Genomic DNA, 20,220 nt, shown 5'->3' with positions numbered 1-20,220 from the left:
GATATCTTTGGCCTTCTTTCTGACTGGGCTCTCGATCTGTTGTTCACAACTGAGACTTGGCTCACAAAGTTCTCTAACCCAGTGATTGAGCTGGCTATTCCTGGGGGTTACAAAATTTTGCATGCTGACCGCAAAGGTGGTAGGGGCGGAGGTGTGGCAGTGGTGTTCAGAGACAAATGGACCTTTCACCCACGTGTGTCCCTGGTGTTGGGGAAGCGAGAAGCTCAGGACTTCTGTGTTATCATCTCTCCCCATTTCTCACTGGGGGGCACACTGGTTTACAGACCTCAAGGCCCGGCAGGCACCTTCCTGAAAGCTTTGGACGATTTTATGATCCCGTGTGCATTACCCTTTACCCACTTTCTACTCCTTGGAGACAGGGAACACACAGGAGTTTCTCGACTCATCGAGTCTTACCCAGCTCAAACAATGGGTTGGCACCCCTACGCATTGCGGCCGGCATATTCTTGATCCGATTTGCACTAACTTTTCTATTGTCATCAAATATCCCACCCCAGTGCCCTAGTCTGACCATTCTGTGATTCATTTTTCCTGGCATATCGAAAGTAACCACTCACCTGGCCTGTCCTGTCAAGGACCACATGGTAAACATTCCATTAAAATCAATCCCGTTGGCATCTATTCTCGCCTTGGCCGAGACACGGCCTGTCCCCTTTATTGACCTGGAGGGAGCTCTTGATAGTCTCTCTAGCTATATTTATTTGGCGGTTGAGCGTCTGTCTTCGACAACACACCTTAGGCACTCCAGGGATTCTCCTTTGAAACCTTGGTTTTCCCCTGAGCTTAAAGTCCAGAAGCAACAGTGTAAACAATTGAAACGCTCTTGGAGACAGGATTACTGCCAGTTGGCCAAGATGGCCCTCAGAAAAGCTCAAAAAGCATTCTATGCGTCAATAACCCAAGCAAAAAGCCTTTATTATGCAGAGCGCAGTGCTCTCTCTAGAAATAACTCCAAGGAAATCTTTTCCATTGTTCAACCCTTCTTTCCCCTAGAGCAGAGACTATTGCATTTCCCTCTTCAGCTGTATGATGTGAGAAACTCTCTAGCTTCTTTATAGATAAGATCCAAGTTCACTGTGACACAAGGACATTGTCTCTGTTGGGGCCAACTGTTACTTCTCTACCATCATCCTAATTGGTGGCTTTTTTACCTTTTGACCAGCTAGACTCTCTGCTGGCCCTCAAGTCTCTGAAATCGGGCTCTCTGACTGACTCTTGCCCGGCCAGGCTGCTGTCCTCAGTTAACAGACTCATCAACCTGTCTCTCCTGGAAGCTATGGTTCTCATTGCTTGGAAACAGGCCAAAGGTTTGCCACTTTTGAAAACCCTCTCTGGATCCTTCTCTTCCGGTCAGCTACTGCCCCATCTCTCTCCTTCCGGGCGCAGTGAAAGTCTGCGAAAAAGTGGTTAATAAACAACTTTCTAGCTATGTCGAAGGTCACGGCCTGCTCCATCCATCGCAATCAGGCTTCAGAGCCACGTACAGCACCGAGATGGCTCTTGTCGAAGTCATGGAAGCCATTCAGGAATGTCTAGTTTCAGGCGGCAGAGCAGCTCTGATTTTGCTGGACCTATCTGCGGCATTTGACACTGTGCAGCACTCCCTGCTTCTGGCCCGCCTTTCGGATATTGGAATATAAGGGTTGGCCTGGAAATGGCTGAAGTCTTTTCTAGAAGGCAGAACACAACAAGTCTGGCTCCCTCCTTTTTCTATCTACTCTCAGATTGTGACCACAGGAGTGCCGCAAGTGTCTACCTTGAGCCCCCTTCTTTTTAGGTCTCGCGCCTAGCGTTGCAGTGCGCAGAACTGATCGCGCAGCGAGAGATTTATTGGGGTAGAGGGATTTTTGGAAAAGGACTTTTGCTCCCGCCCATGCTTTGTAATTGGGCAATGTCAATGATTATTTAAAACCCTGGCTTTTGATTGCTCCTCAGAGTTTTTAGTTACCACCCTTTGGCTTTTTTTCGACACGCCCATAAGACAGCTAGTCTACGGCATGTCTTGCTCACGCTGGCTGCACGCGCCAGTCGGCTCTCTGATTGGTTGGCAAGTACCAAATAAGCACTCTAATTGGTGGATCTTGTCAACCAATCAGAGAGCCTACTGGCCCGTGCAGGCAGGGTGAGCAAGACTCACTGTCCCAAGTGCATGTCGAAAAAGCAGACGGTGCTCAAGAGCCACTTCCGGCTCTTGCAGATTCCTTTATAGCTGTGGGGTCGAGTGGTGGGAATGGCGGCGCCCTTAAGGTATCTTTGTTTCTAATAACGTAGCCCGCACCACCCCGTGGCTGACTGCCCTGCTTAGTGCGTGTCACCCTCATGTACGATCTCCTGTTCTCACAGAACCGGGTCTGACATTCAGGGACGCGGCGCAGCCACGTAGTGCGGTGTCATTACTGTTTTCTTTCCAGACTGTCACCAGCAGGGGCTCGTGGGCCACTGGCTTTAATCCGGACGCAATTACATTTGTTTATTGTACTGCCTTGTTTTTAGTATTCCATGTGTGCCTGATGTGGTCGGTGAGCGTGAATATCATTTTTTGTTGTCAATAATATAACAATAGAGCACCTATTGAAAACCGTTCATGGGGTGAAAAAGTCATATGGTACAATATTTAACTCTTTTGCTTTCTTTTGCATCCTCGTTTGCTTCTTCTGACACCAACTTCCACAAACTCTTAGCACTGTTACTGGCCTTTTCAATACACTTTACTGAAAGGTGTCTCGGCAGTCTCCTCCCCCACTCCATTGATGTTTTATGAATGGGGAGGAATTCACACGGGCTCTGGTTGCAACATTTCTTGGTCAGAGCAGGGAGTAAAGGGTTAGATGCCTTGAGACCCTCACGGTTGAGTAGTCGCGCTTTATAACAATCCTGATTGATTGAGAAGTCCAGCCACTGCCTGCCATTTCCTGAGCACGCCGGCCATAACCCCGCCTCCGTAATAATGTTATAATTTGAAGAAAAATTGTGCAAATCCATTTGAATCCTCAGTTCTCAAAAACAGAACGAAGCAAGACATTGCAGTGTTTTAGGTTCTTAAAAAAGCAATGACCCTGAGCACGCCGGCCATAATCCCGCCTCCATAATAATGTTATAATTTGAAGAAAAATTATGCAAATCCATTTGAATCCTCAGTTCTCAAAAACAGAATGAAGCAAGACATTGCAGTGTTTTAGGTTCTTAAAAAAGCAATGACTTGCGTTGCGACAAATATTTACTTTTCCGTCTTTTTGACAGCCTAGTACCTTACGTTTTCTTTTGGATAGGATGTGAAAGTTTAATTATTTTAACCCACCAGGCTTGAACACAAAACACTGGCATCATTTGCTCATGCAAAAAAAAAACTGCCGTCGGATCGGCGTCGCAGCTTTGTGCAAAAGACTCGTGGGAAATGCTTAATCCGTGTTCGCATCCCCCTTCCCGTGCAAATCTCACCTCCTGTAAAATCTCACCCTTTGCACCTTCTCACTGGGGCATCTGAGCGCCACACCATCTCCCTCCTCAGTCTGTCTCCATCACCTCTGCGTCTTCCCCAGTCTACAGCACACTGAAGACACCCTCCAGATCTTCTCCAAAACCTATTTCTGATCCCTTAGTTTGACCTCTTTTATCCAACCCTGCATACCCCCACCCCTCCTCCACCGCACCTTGAACCCCTGCACGGGTTCACAGTCCACCCTCACAGCCTCTCTCCCTCGCCTCACCGTAACCTGAGCCTCGCAGTGTGGTCTCTCTCTCTCTCACCTCACACGCAGTCATCCCTCGATCACCTCGCATACTCACAGTCCCTCCGCTCCATCATCTTGCACCCTCACCCCTCCATCACCTCCACCCCTCCGTCACCACGCACCCTCACAGCCCCACCCCCTGCATTAAACGACAGCTTTCACTCGGCTTTCACTCTGAGGCGTCTCTTCCCATCCTCCTCTCACGCTCTCTTCCTCTCTCAGCCCACCCTCACAGTGTCACCCCTGCATCACCACGAACCGTCTCACCCACCGACACTCCCTCCCTGCAGTTCTACAGCCTCACATCCTTACCGTGTGCAGCCTCCCCCCCTCAACCTCACAACTCCAACTCCTCCGTCACTCACCCTCTGTCTCACCCACCAGCTGTCTCACCCCACCCTGTCATACATCCCAGCCTTGCATCGCCCCCTCTCTCACCTCACCCTCAGTCACATCCCTCACCTGTCACCCCCTGCATGCTCTCACCCTCCACTCTCCCCTCATAGTCTCGCTTCCTTCCAATTGCATCTCTCACCCCTGCATCACCTCCTCCCCTGCCTCACCCCACCCTCACACCCCTGCCTCACCCCACTCTCATTTCACCACCCTCGCAGTGTCACTCTGCATCCTCCCTGCCCATCCTGTCTCCCCCTTCCTTCATCCCTCCCTGTGTCTCAACCCCCTCACACCCTACATCACCCCCGCACACTCCTAGTGCCTGACCCCATTCATGCTGAAAGCTAGCAGTGTTTGCTGCATCTTGTGATTGACCCCTTCGAGCCCTCGCCCTGCCTGTCGGTGCTGCTGGGAGCTATGCCTGCCCTCCTCCGGAGCAGATTCTTCACATCTACCCTTTGGGACTGCCCTTGTACTCGGCACCACTGCCCTGCACCTTCCCACGGGGGGGCAGGAGCACCCCGACGCCCGAGGAGCCCTCGGGAAGGTAAATTGACCAGAGAGGAACTTTTCATTTGAGGAGGGAGGGGAGTTTAAAGGGCTGAGGATGACGTTCCACGGGAAGCTACAGAAGGAGCGTGGGGTGCTGGCGGAGTACAAGAACCAAGTCAAAGGTGAGTGCCCCCAACCCCGGGGGTAGGCGTGTGTGTGTGTGTGTGTGTTTGAGGCCTGAGGAAGGGGGTGGAGCTGTGGTGTCCATGAGCAGGAAGAGGTACAGGCATCCCTATGCTGTGAGGTCTACATACCTCTCTCAGTGCATCTCAACCTCCTGCTGCCAGAAACTGAGGTATACACAGCTGTCAGTGCATCTCCTCCACCCCGCTGCAAGAGAACTGTGGCCTATACAGCTCTGTTAGTGCATCTCAAGCACTCTACTGCCAGAGACTGAGGTCTACACACCACTCTCAGTGCATCTCACCCCTGCTGCCAGAGACTGAGACCTTAACATACACCTTTCTGTGCATTACAACCCCCCTGCTGCCAGAGAACTGAGGCCTATACATCTCTCTTAGTGCATCTCAAGTTGCAACACCTATTCCATTGTATTGTGTGTACCATGGTGTGCATATTAATGCACACCTTGTAGGTTTTATGAACACATAAAGTTAAAGCATTGTAATTACAATGAAAATAGCTCTCAACATCTTGGAAATAAAATAAATATCGCATTTACATAAGTTTATGCTATTGCATTAGAAATCCATTATATTTATGTTGTTAAAAAAAAATCACATTAATAAAAGCAATTACCATTTCCAATGCCAATAGCTCACACTCGTGTAAATGCGATGCAGTAGATTTTGCATTTACAAAACTTTTAGCTATTAGCATTTCAAATTCAAATGCCTTTTATTTATGTTTTACAAAAGAAAAAAAAAACTAATGTCATTTACAAGGACATTTACTCAAAACAATGTCACTGCGAGACCTATTGCATTGTAAATGCTTGTTAATATATATGTCACTCCCCTGGTCCAGTTGGCTGAGGAGCTTGGAGCTAAGATTATAGCATACACGGATGACACCCAGCTCCTTTTTACTTGGAAGAAGGGCGACTCCTCCATCTCCCTAGCCAAAACTTGTCTGACCGCCGTCTTCCAATGGCTTTTCTTTGCACAATTAAAGTGCAATGAGGATAAGTCAGAGATTCTTCTTTTTGGGAGCTTTCCTCCTTTCTGGGAATCACTCTGGCTGGCGGAATATCCCAGGCCTACTTCCGTGGGTCTTCCTACCAAAAACCTAGGGATATGGTTTGACGAGAAGCTACTCTTCTCCACTTAGATAAAGATGCTTACTGGGCAGTACTTCAACACACTGAACTCCCTGAGGAAATTTTTACCACTTCTCCCTAGGTCAGCCAGGGAAACGGTTACCCATGCATTGATTCTTTCACGCATTGACTATGCCAATGCCCTGTATGTAGGCCTTCTGGGTTACCTTTTGAATAGACTGCAGGTAGTCCAGAATGAGGCAGCTAGGACTCTTCTTACTATCCCTATAAGAACCAGCGTAAGGCAACACTTAAGGGATCTCCATTGGTAACCTGTGATACAAAGAGTCAAGTTCAAAGCCCTTGTCCTGGCTCACTCAGCCTTGTACGGGCATGGTCCGGCCTATATGAGAAAGCGCTTCAGGTTTTACATTCCCGCAAGACAGCTGCCTTCAGCGACACAGCTTCTTGCTCAAGTCCCGCGCTTTCGCTTCATAAGAATTGGAGGAAGATCTCTTGCATTTACAGTGGAATCTGCTTCCCCTGGATCTCTGCAGTATTCCGGACCCCAAACTCTTCAGGAAAAGAGTGAAGACTCTTCTTTTCATCTAGCTGTTCTTCTTTCACTCCCCACTGGTTCGCACCGGGACACTCTTTGAGTAGCCACGTGCGTTATAAATGGCATTTACATAACATAGCATAACATAACATAACAGTGGATAGGGAGCTGATTTAGCTATACTTTTATATTTAATTACACTCTGGGAGGGCTTTGTTAACCAAGCTCTATTTAAAGCCATGTTAAAAAGAAAATGCTGACCTAACCTCTTAATGTGTTTTCATTTTTTATTAAGTGTATTAACACCAAAACTAAGAGTGTTTATATGATACAATATAAAGTTTAAGATAAATAATGTACTGAAACGTTTTCAAAACATACAAAATTGATGTAGTAGAAAAAATAAGTGCACCCACCTTATCACATCCTGGATCAGTAGCGTCCACTTGCCCCGATTCTTGGGACAATGGCTTTCTTTTGCAGATGTACCCGAGCTTCTTTTCACACATATTATCCCCCCAAAATCCTTCCTACAAAATATAGAAAAGAAATTAACAAAATAAAACTAGATCGCACTGCTTTCAAACATAACTCTATTCTCCCTAACTCTCTTTGAACAGTATTACAGTCACATTAACACATGTGTTATACATAAATTTTGCACATGTTAATATTTATGTACAGAGCACACACATATCTGGAGAGCACCAGAGTGCTGTACACCAATAGGAGGATAAAGGATAATTCAAAATCGTGTGCATAAAGTGATGATCTTACGGAATTGTGTTCTTTATGTTTTTCATTCCACTTCATCGATATAATAATTTGAGGTTGAGCACTCGCCAATAGTAAAATAAAAATGGCTGTAAGCAAATTCTTTTAGTATCAAAAAGAACAAATTGCTGTAGTAGTCCCTAGTATTTGAATGGCGCTACACTGAGGGTGAATGTGATCCTTGTGAAAGTAGCCAATAATGTAGGCAACCAATAACTGAACTAGGTCTATCTATGGCCCAAACTGCATGCTGTAGTTTGTAGAAGAAAAATGTGAATGACATAACAACAGACTGCTGGCAAAAAAACATTATAAGTATATTTGCTAAAAATTGGGTTTCTGCTTGGCAGAGGTATGCACCCTGTCCAAGCAGGAAACAATCCTAGTCAGGGTAAGTCAGATACACACCATAAATTAGCCTGTGCTTAACCTCTGGTAGCTTGGCACAGTGCAGGCAGACTTATTTAAGATTCAATGTGTAAAGTTTTTGTGCAACACTTTCAACAGTACCATAGTGAAGACAGTACAAAAAGACTACACACCAGTTTAGAAAAATAGATTATGATTTTAAAATAAAACAGGACCAAAATTACAAAAATCCAATTATTAGAAGTCAAGATATACATTTTTAAAGATTAAAAGTTAAAATTGTGCTTCGAAGCAATAAGCGTGAATTGGGGTTATCTGGTCGGGCTGGACCTGGGCAAATTCAATTGTTTAGGCTGACCCCGATGGAGCCATGCAAGGCCCACTGAACAAAAGTACCATTTGCCTGGTCGCAACAGTGAGATGCAGGGTGCAGCTGAGTGATAAGTTGGTGTCGATCCCACAGTTGAGGTGATGCATCTATTTTCTCCATGCAACAATGGTATGTGCCCGTTCGGAAGACAAAGTGTCTTTTCAGAGATGCATAAGTACCGAGTGCGATGCGCTGCGTTTCTCCATGCAGTTAAGGGGATGCGTTGATTCTCTCTATTACAGCAATGCAATGGTTCTGATGCGTTAGTTCCGATGGTGGTGCCATGGTTCCAAATTGATGCTCCGGTTCTGTTCCCGCAACAGCGGCGATTCAGCGATTCTGCCTCATGCAGCAAAGGATGCATAAGTTCCATTGGAGTAGCACCTGGATCCACTTTCATTGTACCAGGTACAGGATCAAGGGGTAAGACTTTGATATCCCTGAGTTTTAGAACAGGAGTCAAGCCATGATGCCCTTGGAGATCACTCTGGATTCAAGCAAGAGTCCTTTCTCAACAGGGCAGAGGGCAGCATACAGCAGGTCAGCACAGCATGAACACAGTTCTTCTAGATTAGCAGTCCAGCAAAGGGCAGTTCTTTTAGCAGCAGAGCAGTCCTTCCTCCTGGCAGAGTTTCTTCGCAGGTCCAGTAGTGTCTGATTTAGTGGGGGTCAGAGACCCAGTACTTATTACCAGCTGTGCCTTTAAAGTGGAGGTGACTTCAAAGAGGGGCTTTGAAGTGCACACAGGTTCCCCTCCCAGCTCTGGCTCGATTCACAACATGGGGGTATGCAGTCCTTTGTGTGGGGACAGGACTCTGCCTATTCAGGTGTCAGTTCCTCCCTCCCTTACTGCCCAGGATATGGATGGCCACTCAGTCACTTATAACCTTCCTTTGTGTGTGGCTGTCTAGAGGGAATGCACAAGGTCCATCTGTCACCCACCCCAGATGTGTATTGGAGACAGGCTGCAGGCACATAAAGTGAAAAGCACAGAAATGCCATCTTTCTAAATGTGGCAGGCTGTATAGTAAATGCTGTAAATAAATCTGCCGCCACCTGTTTTCAAACTGGGACTGGTCACTGTTTACCACTCATGCACTGTCATTTTTTGTTTTTGTAATTGTTAATGTACTTTTGTGCTTTATGTTTCCGTGAATTTTCCTAATTGAATGTTTTTCTATGTTTGACATGACGTAAATGTTGATCAATTTTTTCATAAAAATTATTAAACTAAGAATGGTGGAATAAAGACACCATCATCACTTTAGTTGTCAAAGTGTTTGCCTAAAATATAGCTTAACTCACACATCCCAACATTTCGCTGTTTAAAAATAAATCTTTCTAAATGTGGCATTTCTAAAATAGCAATGATAAGTTCAACATTACCAACAAAGAGGATTTACCATTGCCATTCCAAAGATATGAAACACTAAAGAGATACTCCTTCTCAATCGGGAATTACAGTTTATAAGTGTAATGAGAAATTCCCAATTTTAACCTATGAGAAATGTAGGCTTCATAGTAGTGAAACATGAATTTGGGTGTTTCTCTCCACCAGGTCATGGAGACCTTAACAGTACATGTTCTTCCTTCTAATTGCACAGTACCCTGCCCTATTGGCTACCTTGGGGTTACTTACATGTAACAACAAGCATTTACAATGCAATAGGTCTCGCATTTATGCAAGTTTGAGATATTGGCATTGTAAATGACAATGCCTTTTATTTATGTTTTGGTTTTTAAAACATAAATAAAAGGCATTGTCATTTACAATGCCAATAGCTTAAACTTGCGTAAAAGCGAGATATATTGCATTTTAAATGCTTGTTTGCTTTTAGTTTGACGAGTGGAAGCACGTAAAATGCTTTTACTTTCTGGAGCATTATGCTTAATTGAATGATTTCTGCACTCCACATATCAAAGAAAACATGATGCGCAGACCTCTTTTTGTACACCCAAAGAGGTGGCCTCTTCACATCACCCAAATTAATATTTCATAGCCCCATCACCGCCACCAAAGCGCCTGAGCCAGGATTGGTAAATGTGCTCTGAACTTTTAACGCGATTTAACGAGCTAAGAGACCCATGCAGATCACTGCATGGGTCTCTTAGCTCACTTGTAGCTTAGTTTCTTGTAGTTCACAGGTTCGGTCCGGCAGATGAAAAAATGAAGCACTTCTTAAGTGGCACTATGAACGACAAAAATGTTATACCAAACTGAAAGCTTAAATTGAAACCAAACTGGAAACTAACATGAAACGGACTTGAAATTCCAACTCCCTTAACGTGGATCCAGTGGCTCTACTTTTCAGACAACAATAACGAAGTGATGGGGATGGGAGCAGTACAGACGGGTGCTAAAGCTGAACAGCCACGGACAAATGTAAAAAAAACACTCACTGAAAGTCTGTGCTCAGCCAGAGGAACAGCAGATGCGTCAGATAACTGAGAGCTTGGGGCACTGGCCTGTGACAGAAACTCCTAATCTCCAAGTACTTGCTCAAGCAAAACAGTTCAACAAAGCAGGGCTGTAAAACGGTCAAATTAAACCAGTATACACGAAAGTGAAAGTCTTCAGTTACCAGGCTACAGCTGAAAAACAGATGGCACACTGCACTTCAATTAAAAGAAGTGCAAGCAGAGCGAACTAACACTGTAGTTAGGAGCCGCTGTATCGGGAGTACAAGGAAGTTAGCAAATGACCAACAGCCAACAGAAAGGGAGATAACAACAACACTACCACAAGTAAGCCAATAGCAAGCGGAAAGACAGATTACATCAAGTTTACCCCAACATAGAAATTACTTTAGGTCTCGCTGAGACAGTGCATGCAGCGCATGCACTGCCAAGGCGAGACCTAAAAAGGGAGTTTAAGACTTGGCAATGGATTTTGAATGCCAAGTAGACATGGCAGTAAAACTGCACACAAGCTCTCCAGTGGCAGGCCTTTAACATGTTTGAAGTGCTACTTATGTTGGTGGCACAATCAGTGCTGCAGGCACACTAGTAGCATTTAGTTTACAGGTAATGGGTACATGTAGTGCACTCTACTTTGGATTTAGAGATAAATAAAATATGCCAAATGTGGATAGTCAATCAAACCATGTTTTAGGGGAGAAGCACATGCACCTTAGCACTGGTTTTCAGTGTTGAAGTGCTCTGAATCCAATGGCCACCAAACAGAAACCAGCAAAAAGGTGAGGCAAATGGTTTGGGGAAGACCACTGTAAGGTTGTCAGGTCTAACAATATTATATATCATTTTATTAAAATCAAAATGTCTTAGCTAAAGTCAGACGTAATGATTCAGTCTTGCTGATGAGTTTTTGTCTCAGTAAAGGTTAGAGACCTCAGTAAATTTTCTAAACATACATCCCTCACATGTGTGATACAATAGATTGTTTTGCATTGCACAAACAAAATTAAAAGCAGGCGTCAGATTAATGGAGGTCTAATAAATCATAATCTTTGGAATTTCTCATGAGGTAATCAATGGACAGAGAGATGTCAATGTGTTGTTCTGACTAGAAGCATTCAGAACATGACAATAAAAACTAATTTGTATGTAATGTTACAATGTATACATGTTTAGTTTCAGAAATGTTATGAGACACCAACCCACTGCATATAATCCCCAATAAAGCCCTGCAACGCACAAAGTCCAGAAATATTATGGGTTTATAGCCTTGTATTGTCAAATGTAAAGATTTTCATCGTCCCATTCCTTAGAAACTCCCTTTGGGAGGCCTTGATGAGCATTCAAAATCCAGGTGAAAGTGGTGCATTATTACCATTTAGTCAATGGGGTAGGGGTTCAGGGGATTATTGGACTCATCCTCAGTACTTTCCCTCATTAGATTTAGTGGCATATTTAAGAAGGTTTCGCATCACCCTTGAGCCATGCAATGGGGTGTAAGGATGACGCAAACCCTAAGTAGGATTTATCAAGCCCTGAGTGTCCCTGAGATTACTCTGCCCTGAGAAGGCGAGCCTTGGATGGTGCGTGTGTGTTCCCATGCATCAACCCATGGATTCTGAAGCATTCCCAGATATACTAATACTGGTAGACCTTGGAATGCGTCAGAATGCAACATCTTCCCAGGGGAGACGTAACAAGGAGAATATCTCAATATGACTCAGGGGATTGTTTATGGGTGCAAGGGTACCTACATTGACGCTAAGAAGCACTTTGGTCGCTAGTGCTGTGAAGTGACAGGATTGCGCTGCATATTGTTAAGTACGGTGTATTCTTGCCCTTTCCTTATCACTCAGTTCAGCAAGGTGACTTGCTGCGCTGCATGATATTGTTAGTAAATATGTCTCTTAATGTATCCATTAAACAAGGAAGAAGATATTTGTTTGGGCTGAAAGAGGATGACTGAGTCAGCTTAGTCTTGAAGGCTCTAATCTTTTGGGAAGGCTTTGCCAATGGCTGTTAGCTCTGTTATTCTACTTGTCTATTCAATGTTTTATGTTTGTGCTCTTTTTGTGACCCTCAAAGAGAGGCATTGACCTCTGCATTTCAATAGAAAAAAATAGCAGGGCCATATCACCATAAACAATGCATTTTTTTTATGCTTCTTGCATCTTTAAAGAACGATAAAAACACACACCACCTAATAAATGGCGTAATGAATTAGACCACAAATTGTAAAGGTCTGGGTAATATTAAAGGTGTAGGGCACTTCAAGACAGTTCTTCATCTCAGACTCTTTTACTCTTACCCAGACAATAACTACCTCAGAGTGCTTAATTATTGCACTTTATGAAATTCTCCAGAAATAAATACAATTATCGTATGTCCCTGTATTGACTCCAATAGTAAATGTTTCAGTTATACTGCATAAATCAAATACATATTTTGTCTGAGTTTGCTTTAGAGGTTTACCTTCACTTAATTAGAAAGAAAAGGAATCATTGAGATTTCATCAGTAATGATGCATTGTAAACCAACCCATGACTGACCTCCTTCCTTTAGTGGTGGGGCAGCAATGCATTTCCAGTGGTATAACCTCTACCCACGGCACTCTGGGAAACACATTCTTGTCTGGACATCAGTGAATGAGATTTTTGTTGGAAACATAACCTCCTTAGGGGCCATCTGGTATTGCTTGCTTAGGCCAAAGCACCTCTCATTGTGTCATTGTCTCAGTTTCAGCAAAAAATATAAAACATAGGTCAGAGGGTATCTAAATGTGGCATTAGTCTAGCTGAACCTTAAAAGAGGCACAGCAACAGTAATGTATCTTCAAGCTATCAGCCAAACAACTTAAAGCACACATCTAAGTTTACACCACAAGAATCATTTGAGCTAGAGTGTCCAACTTGCAAGGGGGGATCAAAATGAAAGGGGGGACATTCCTCTGCATAAAGGATAATTCCCACTTCCTCCACTGCATATGCCATTAAGGTTTATGGTTAGGCAATAGTGTTTATTGTTCTGCGATGATCAGCAGTTTGCATGCCCCCAGGTCTGGCCTTTCAAAATGAGCCACTAGGGTCACATGGATCATTTGACGCACTATGTCGGATCATGATGGGGGCCTTACCCCTAATTCATGCAGTAGGGCACACTGCCTACTGCCTTTGGGAGTGGGGTTCTATCTATGCAATCTAGGCTTATAAAACAGCTTAAAGAGTCTTAAAAATAAATCAATCATGACATATATATACACCCTACATCCTTGAACAATATCTGTACTGTGATATAGTGCAAGTGCGAATCAACCATTATTCTATATAGCAGAGAAATTGCTGTAACAAAACTTACATTAAAAATAGAGAGCTGCAGACTGAAGCCAAGGTGACCAGGGGGAGTCATTCCTAAAACTGTGCACTCATTACAATATCATGGCAAGGATTCCAAAGAGGCAGTTTAGGAGCAACAATTGCTCAATGCACGTTAACCCTGCATCCTCAATCGATGCAATTTTTAATAACAAGCAGAAATGCAAAGTAAAAATCAGCAGTCAATAAATCAGTGTTGTAAGTACAAATATTGCATATAAAAAGGTGACATGCTGCTAATTAAATGACCCACTGAAACCAGCTCTGGATACTGGTAACATTACTGGAGAACACTAGAAAAGGATATGGGCCAGTGATGAATTCCCGCTAAAAGTCCCCCGTTTGACAGCACAGGTCCAATATAAAATGGCCTCTACATAGTGATAGGTGCATCTTGGCATGTGGATGAGAGTGCGATGCTCCAATAGTCGGAATGTCCATCCCTCTTAAAAAAAATAAAAAACACAGTCTGGCCAATTACATGTGTACGCCTGTTGAAAATGACACAAATCTGTGGCTCGTGCGTCAAACTTTGATCCTGCTAGTGGACCAAAGAACAACTAGCAAATTATATTGAATAAGCTAGTCCATTTGTTGATGCGACAACTTCCAGGTAAAAATCATTTGCGTCCTAAATTGCTGCAATTGATGATCAGAAAATTCCTGTCTAATGTAGTGAAATGGTTAAACAAGCATTGGCATAGCCAATAGGTCTCGCTTTTGGGACCTTATAAGTGTTTAGCCATGCAACAGTTGCATAACTAAATACTTATAAGGTCCCAAAGGCGAGACCTATTGGCTATGCCAATGCTTGCTTCTGTTTATTACTGCTCTGTAGTAATGGCGGTGCACGGGGGCCACCATTACTACATAGAAGTAATAAACAGGAGAAAGAAAACTGGCTCACAGAGAACATCAAAGCGGCCGCAAAAGTGAAAGTGATCGCAATCGCGATCAAACATCAAAGCGAAAGTGAGACGCGCACGCCCACGCACATGCACTGTAGCTCTAGGCTACAGTGGTAGCACTTTTTTGAGCCCTCACAAAAAGTCTCGCCAGACCAGCGCATGCGCTGGGTCAGGCGAGACCTAAAAATGATGGACAGGAATACAACCCAGAGTGATCGACAGTAGTTGAAATTAATTAGAGCATACCTCCTATCACTTTGCTGTTTGTTGCATGTTATGTAATAGAGAACCAGTCTACGGACTACAATGAGGAAGGAGAATTCGCCAGGACCCCATAAGGTCTTGGGGCAGCACACTTTACCTAGTATGGACTGTTTGGTTCTCCTTTTGATTATTGAGTGACTATTGAGTGACTGTGCACAGTATCATATTTTTTTAAAATTGATATTGAATTTCCAGAGTTTTGGAACATGTATGTGGCAATTCAATAACCAAAAGGCAGTGGAGCGCTGTTTAAGGCAAAAGACATGTGAGTGGTAGGAAAGGTTTTGACTGCTATTCATGAATTGTGAAGCAGTGGTCTTTAAAGAGGTGTGTCTTCAATTCTTTCCGCTATGTTGCGAGTCACTGACTCTCAAACTAGCGTTTGCAAATCTTGCTATTAGGAAGGGGCGTACCTCAATAATAGCGAGAGTCAATGAAATGTACTATTGTTTTGCGACCGCATTTGTGGCCGCCAAACACTCACAGTTTACCACCTACTTGAAGTAGGTGGTAAACCACTCGCAAATGGGAAGGGGTCGCCAGAAGCCCCCTTCCCCTTTGTGAGTGTGTGCGAAAATATTTTTTAAGAGCAGGCAGTGGTCCCAGAGACCACTGCCTGCCCTTAAAAAATTAAACTGAAAAGTTTAATTTTTATTTTTTAAATGCATCCTGTTTACCTTTAAGGTAAATGGGCTGCATTTAAAAAAGAAACTGCTTTATTTAAAAAGCAGTCCCAAGAATGGTGGTCTGCTGACCCCAGCAGGCCACCATCCCTGGGAATGCTAGCCATTCCCAATTGAGTCGCAAATCGCGACTGCCTCATGAATATTAATGAAGCATGCAATTTGCGACCTCATTAGGAATCGAAAACAGCTTCTGAGACACTGTTGTACATTCAATTTTGCGATTTGCAATTCGATGCAATAAATTGAATGGTCGTACATCTGGTCCCTAGTGTTTAGCAAGAGGTTAGCTACATAAATCGCTAATTTTTTGTTCATTCACATCTAATTATCCCAGTGACATTGAGAGTCAGCATTTGTAAGCTCAAAAAAGAGACAACAAAATAGATATAAGGAAGAAGGGTAACTGAGCCCCCTTGCTTTCCAGCTCACATCTGCATGTGAATAGCCCATGTTACAAACTTTACTTTTGAGCTGCTGCACTGTCTCTAGAGAGTTGTTCCAAAGGGCACATGGGTGTTAATGTAGACAGGAGCTAGCAGGTAGGAATGTTCTTTTATTCTTGGTTGGAGTAATTGAGCAGGTTCGCTACAGAATTAGTGCAGGTGAAAATGAACAAAAGAGAACAAGGATTCGATGGATTTTTGGAGTGACAGGAACAAAGGGAAATATTTCGCCTTAAAGTAGATACCTCGAACAGAAACGCATGCCATGTTTCTGAAAAACACATGAGGGGAAAATCTACAGACTATGTTTACTCTTTAAATTGCCCAGCTTTACCTAATGCTAGAAAAGAGCTGATTGGAACAAAGAAAGATATTTAGACTTTTTCCTTGATACATTGAAGAGCTCATAACTGCTTGATGGAGGACTGGGAGAAATTTCTCTCAAGCACTTTGACTTCAACCTACGTGACGTCAAGTCTGCTGGGACATAGGGGTTCATTTCATTCCATGCAGGTCTACCCTTCCCTACGAAATCTCTCTATGTACTACTGCTATAGGTGGAGGCGCAAAAATGTGCCTAGAAAGAAGAAATCTGTGGTCCAGTTACAAATGGACATATCTCCTTCCTGCTCCTGCGACACCTCTCCTCTCCTGTGGCCAAAGAGAACTCGTGCTCCTGAAGAAATCGAAAACCATTTAGAAATTATCATAAACATGAACTTCAGTAGTGAAGGCACTCCTGTAACTCGACCCCTTGAATTTATGCCTGATGACCCTGTACATTTGTCAACTTTTTAAGTCACCAAATTTTACAGAGGGTACAGATCTTTTTCAACAGTTCATCTGTGGAAAATCAAGACAGGGTGCAAACGTCAGTGCAGGAATGATGCAGCCTCAGCTGTTTTTCTTTTCTCTGAAGTGTTATCCTCCAAAAAGTTTTCTTGAGTGGCCAAACCATCAACATTAACCCAGTTGTGGCCCATTATGAGTAGGCTGCAAAGAGAACGTATGTGCCAGCCTTCCGGCTCCCTCAGAGTAACATTTGTTTTCTACATTCCCAGTGTTTTATTTATTTTTTATTGATTTTTTGGGGGTATACATCAGAAATCCAACAAAGTCATACGTTTCCCTCCTTATCTCATCAAACAGACACAATAATGACTTTTTAAACAACAAATTAATTACATAGCATTCCATATAAGATCTAAAGGATTATACAAAAATCGATGTTCTAAAAGGGGGTAATAGATCACACTTCAGACCATACTGGACAATAGCGGCAACAGGATCATAACAATTATTCTACCAGAGACTACATAAGAGATTTCATAAATCATTAGTAGCTATACAAAATAGCTAAAATGCATACAAGATAACAGCAGCTACTAGGAGGCAGATAGAAGAATAAATATATTTGGACAATTGATTAATATAAAATGCTAGTGCTACGCCTAGATACATGGGAGACCAGGAAAAAAGAAACAAGATGTCAGAGGATACTCATATAATTTATATGTCCTCAGCACCACAGGGCACAAAAGAGTAAGTTTGCGTATTACATAAGTAAATTTTCATGTTTCGCCCTGATTCAACAAATGAGAGATTGCATTCCATATCCAGGCTCCCCTCTTTTGTGCCATCCGACCCTTACATTCATACAACTTAGTTTCTAGCGTATAGATGGCTAAAAACTTGGGGGGCTCCAGATTGAGCCACCTTGTAGCAATACACCACCGTATTACTGCCATGGCAATAAATAAGAGATAGCCTTCCTTTTTTACCAGTCCGTTTCCTGCCATGTTCTCTACTACTCCTAGTAGTACCAAATGGGGGTTGATTGTTATTCGGACTCCAGTTACCTCTTCTAAAAATGTTGCCATTTCCAGGTACAGATCTCAGGATCTTTAGGTCTCTTTCCCCATTTAAACACCTTGCCTGGCATATAGTACAGATCAAATACAGTTTTAAAATGCTGGCTCTTGAGACCAGCCTTTACTAATACTTTATCAAAGACGCTTGCAAAACCATTCCCTCCATTCCTAATCTCCTTTCCCACGTTGCGTTCTGTGTGTCTAGATATTCCGGGAGATGCTGCATTAACAATTCATATATAACACAGATCCTAACTCTTTTCCCCATTCCTTCAATGATAGGTATCCGGGTCATTACTCCCACAGTCTTCTTATGCCTATTTGAAAAGTCCAGAATCTGAAGATATTAAAAAAATTGTCACATGGGGATCCCAAATTTCTCCTGTAGCTCAGTAAACGACATCCCCATATTATTAGATATGAAGTCCCCCAACCATCAAATACCTTTCTGCCCCCAATCACTCACTATTGGATCATGAAATATACCTGGGAGGCTAAGAGTCCCCCTCTGCGGTGTATAGTAGTTATAATTAGGCAGTTTAATGTTTTTCCTACTTGTCGCCATACTCTAAATGACCCATCAGAACCTTACATTTTGTTTTTTATAGTAATGGGGTTCAAGATTGTTCAAAAATGTCCTTTGGCTTCCTCTTCCATCATGAGCTTATAAACCAAGGTTGAGTCTGCTGGCCCAAGCTCTTGCAAATTTCCCGTTATTAGAATGGTCATATTTTGCAGCACATATGCTCAATTGTACATGATTATATTAGCGACTCCCCATCCCCTGATGTTCAGGCAGCGTCATATACTTGGAAGCTCTTCTTACCTTCTTAAACCCCCTATAAACATCTATAACATATGCTTTCCAATTTCGATAGTCATTTGCGATCAATTTCTAAGGGCAGGGCTCTGAATAGATATATTCATTTGGGTAGAACCATCATTTTAATCACATTTCCTCTTCCCAGCAGCGAGAGATACAAATGGTTTATTCTTCTCAAATCTTGATCTATATAAGATCTATTTAAATCGACTAAATCATCCAGCACTGAGGTGATATGTACTCCCAGATATATTGCTTCGTTCACTACCCGGGAATCAAACTGCCTAATATTGCTATTGCATACTATTTGCGCTTTTTCCTGATTTAGCTTATACCCTGATGAGGATCCAAATGATTTAGCTATCCCCTCGATCTCTCTCAGAGCTTGTTGTGGGTTTATAGCCACTACTGCTATGTCATCCGCATACGTGAATACTTTATACTCTGCCTGTCTAGCCATTTCTCCCCTGATGTTACTTATAATGTCAAACAGCGTGATCACTTTTTAAATATGGTTTGTGGTCCCCCAACCAGGGATAAAACTGTGCTGCCTAGGAGACACTAATTTTGTGATCACTTTTGGTAAAACAATTTGTTGTGATCTCTGTAGAAAGACACCTGGAGCCAGGAGGTATTCTTAAGCCATCTTTATTCAGTCTCCAGTTCAGGTTACATCTCTCTACTCCAGCCAGCCTAGAGTGGTACCAGCCCCACCAGGAGCAGCCTCCCTAGCTGCTCAGCCCATCTTCAACTGCCAACACTCATCCACTCAGACACCCAGGCATTCCATGCATCACAGGCACACCAACATTCTATGACCATCTCACGCTCTGGCTGAGCAGCTAGTGGCAGCAGGGCTGGACTAAAATGATAATCAATTAAGTAGGATATAACATTATCCCTTTTTCTTCAACGAAAACAAAACATGCAAGTAATAAAACATCAAGGAAGAACTATCCACAAGCAAAATGAATAATGGTACAAGTCCCACAGATGCAAACATAAAAATTAAAACATCGCAGTACAAAGAACCATTAAACACAGAAAGAACGGATAAGATAAATACATTTGATAAGCAATATCTCCCATCCCTCCCTAAAAGAATAAAACATTTTGAAGCAACAATAACATTACCAGAAATACATTTGAAGCATTTTGCATTAAACACTATGACGTAATGCACTACAACGCAAAGAGTAAAAGACCCCACACAACCAAAGCCCCAATGTATAACTAAAAGTTGCTCCAAAGATAGCATACCCTACAACTACAATCCCAAGAGAAAGGGAAACAAACAAGTATATGGATCGTCACCCATAACAACTCCCGTGAAGGGATGTACATTAGTACTGTGCACAACTATTTATGGACTAAACCATAACCCAACCCAGTGTGAGGGTTAACCTAGGTACAAACTATTTATAGACTAAACCAGAACCCAACCCAGT

The 20,220-nt window shown here is 43.1% G+C and overlaps 1 protein-coding gene across 1 annotated transcript in view; it reads right to left on the bottom strand.

Moving 5' to 3' along the window:
* LOC146789395 (macrophage mannose receptor 1-like) overlaps positions 1–20,220 on the bottom strand; it is a 742,402-nt gene that overhangs the window by 584,191 nt on the left and 137,991 nt on the right. Inside the window, exon 9 of the mRNA XM_085631522.1 lies at positions 6,895–7,008. Within this exon, the coding sequence (XP_085487648.1) occupies positions 6,895–7,008 (114 nt within the window). The remainder of the gene's footprint in view (positions 1–6,894; positions 7,009–20,220) is intronic.

The sequence above is a fragment of the Triturus cristatus genome, chromosome 10 (genome assembly GCF_964204655.1).
Source record: "Triturus cristatus chromosome 10, aTriCri1.1, whole genome shotgun sequence".
Taxonomy (NCBI): Eukaryota; Metazoa; Chordata; class Amphibia; order Caudata; family Salamandridae; genus Triturus; species Triturus cristatus.
This window is presented reverse-complemented; position numbering and strand designations above follow the sequence as displayed.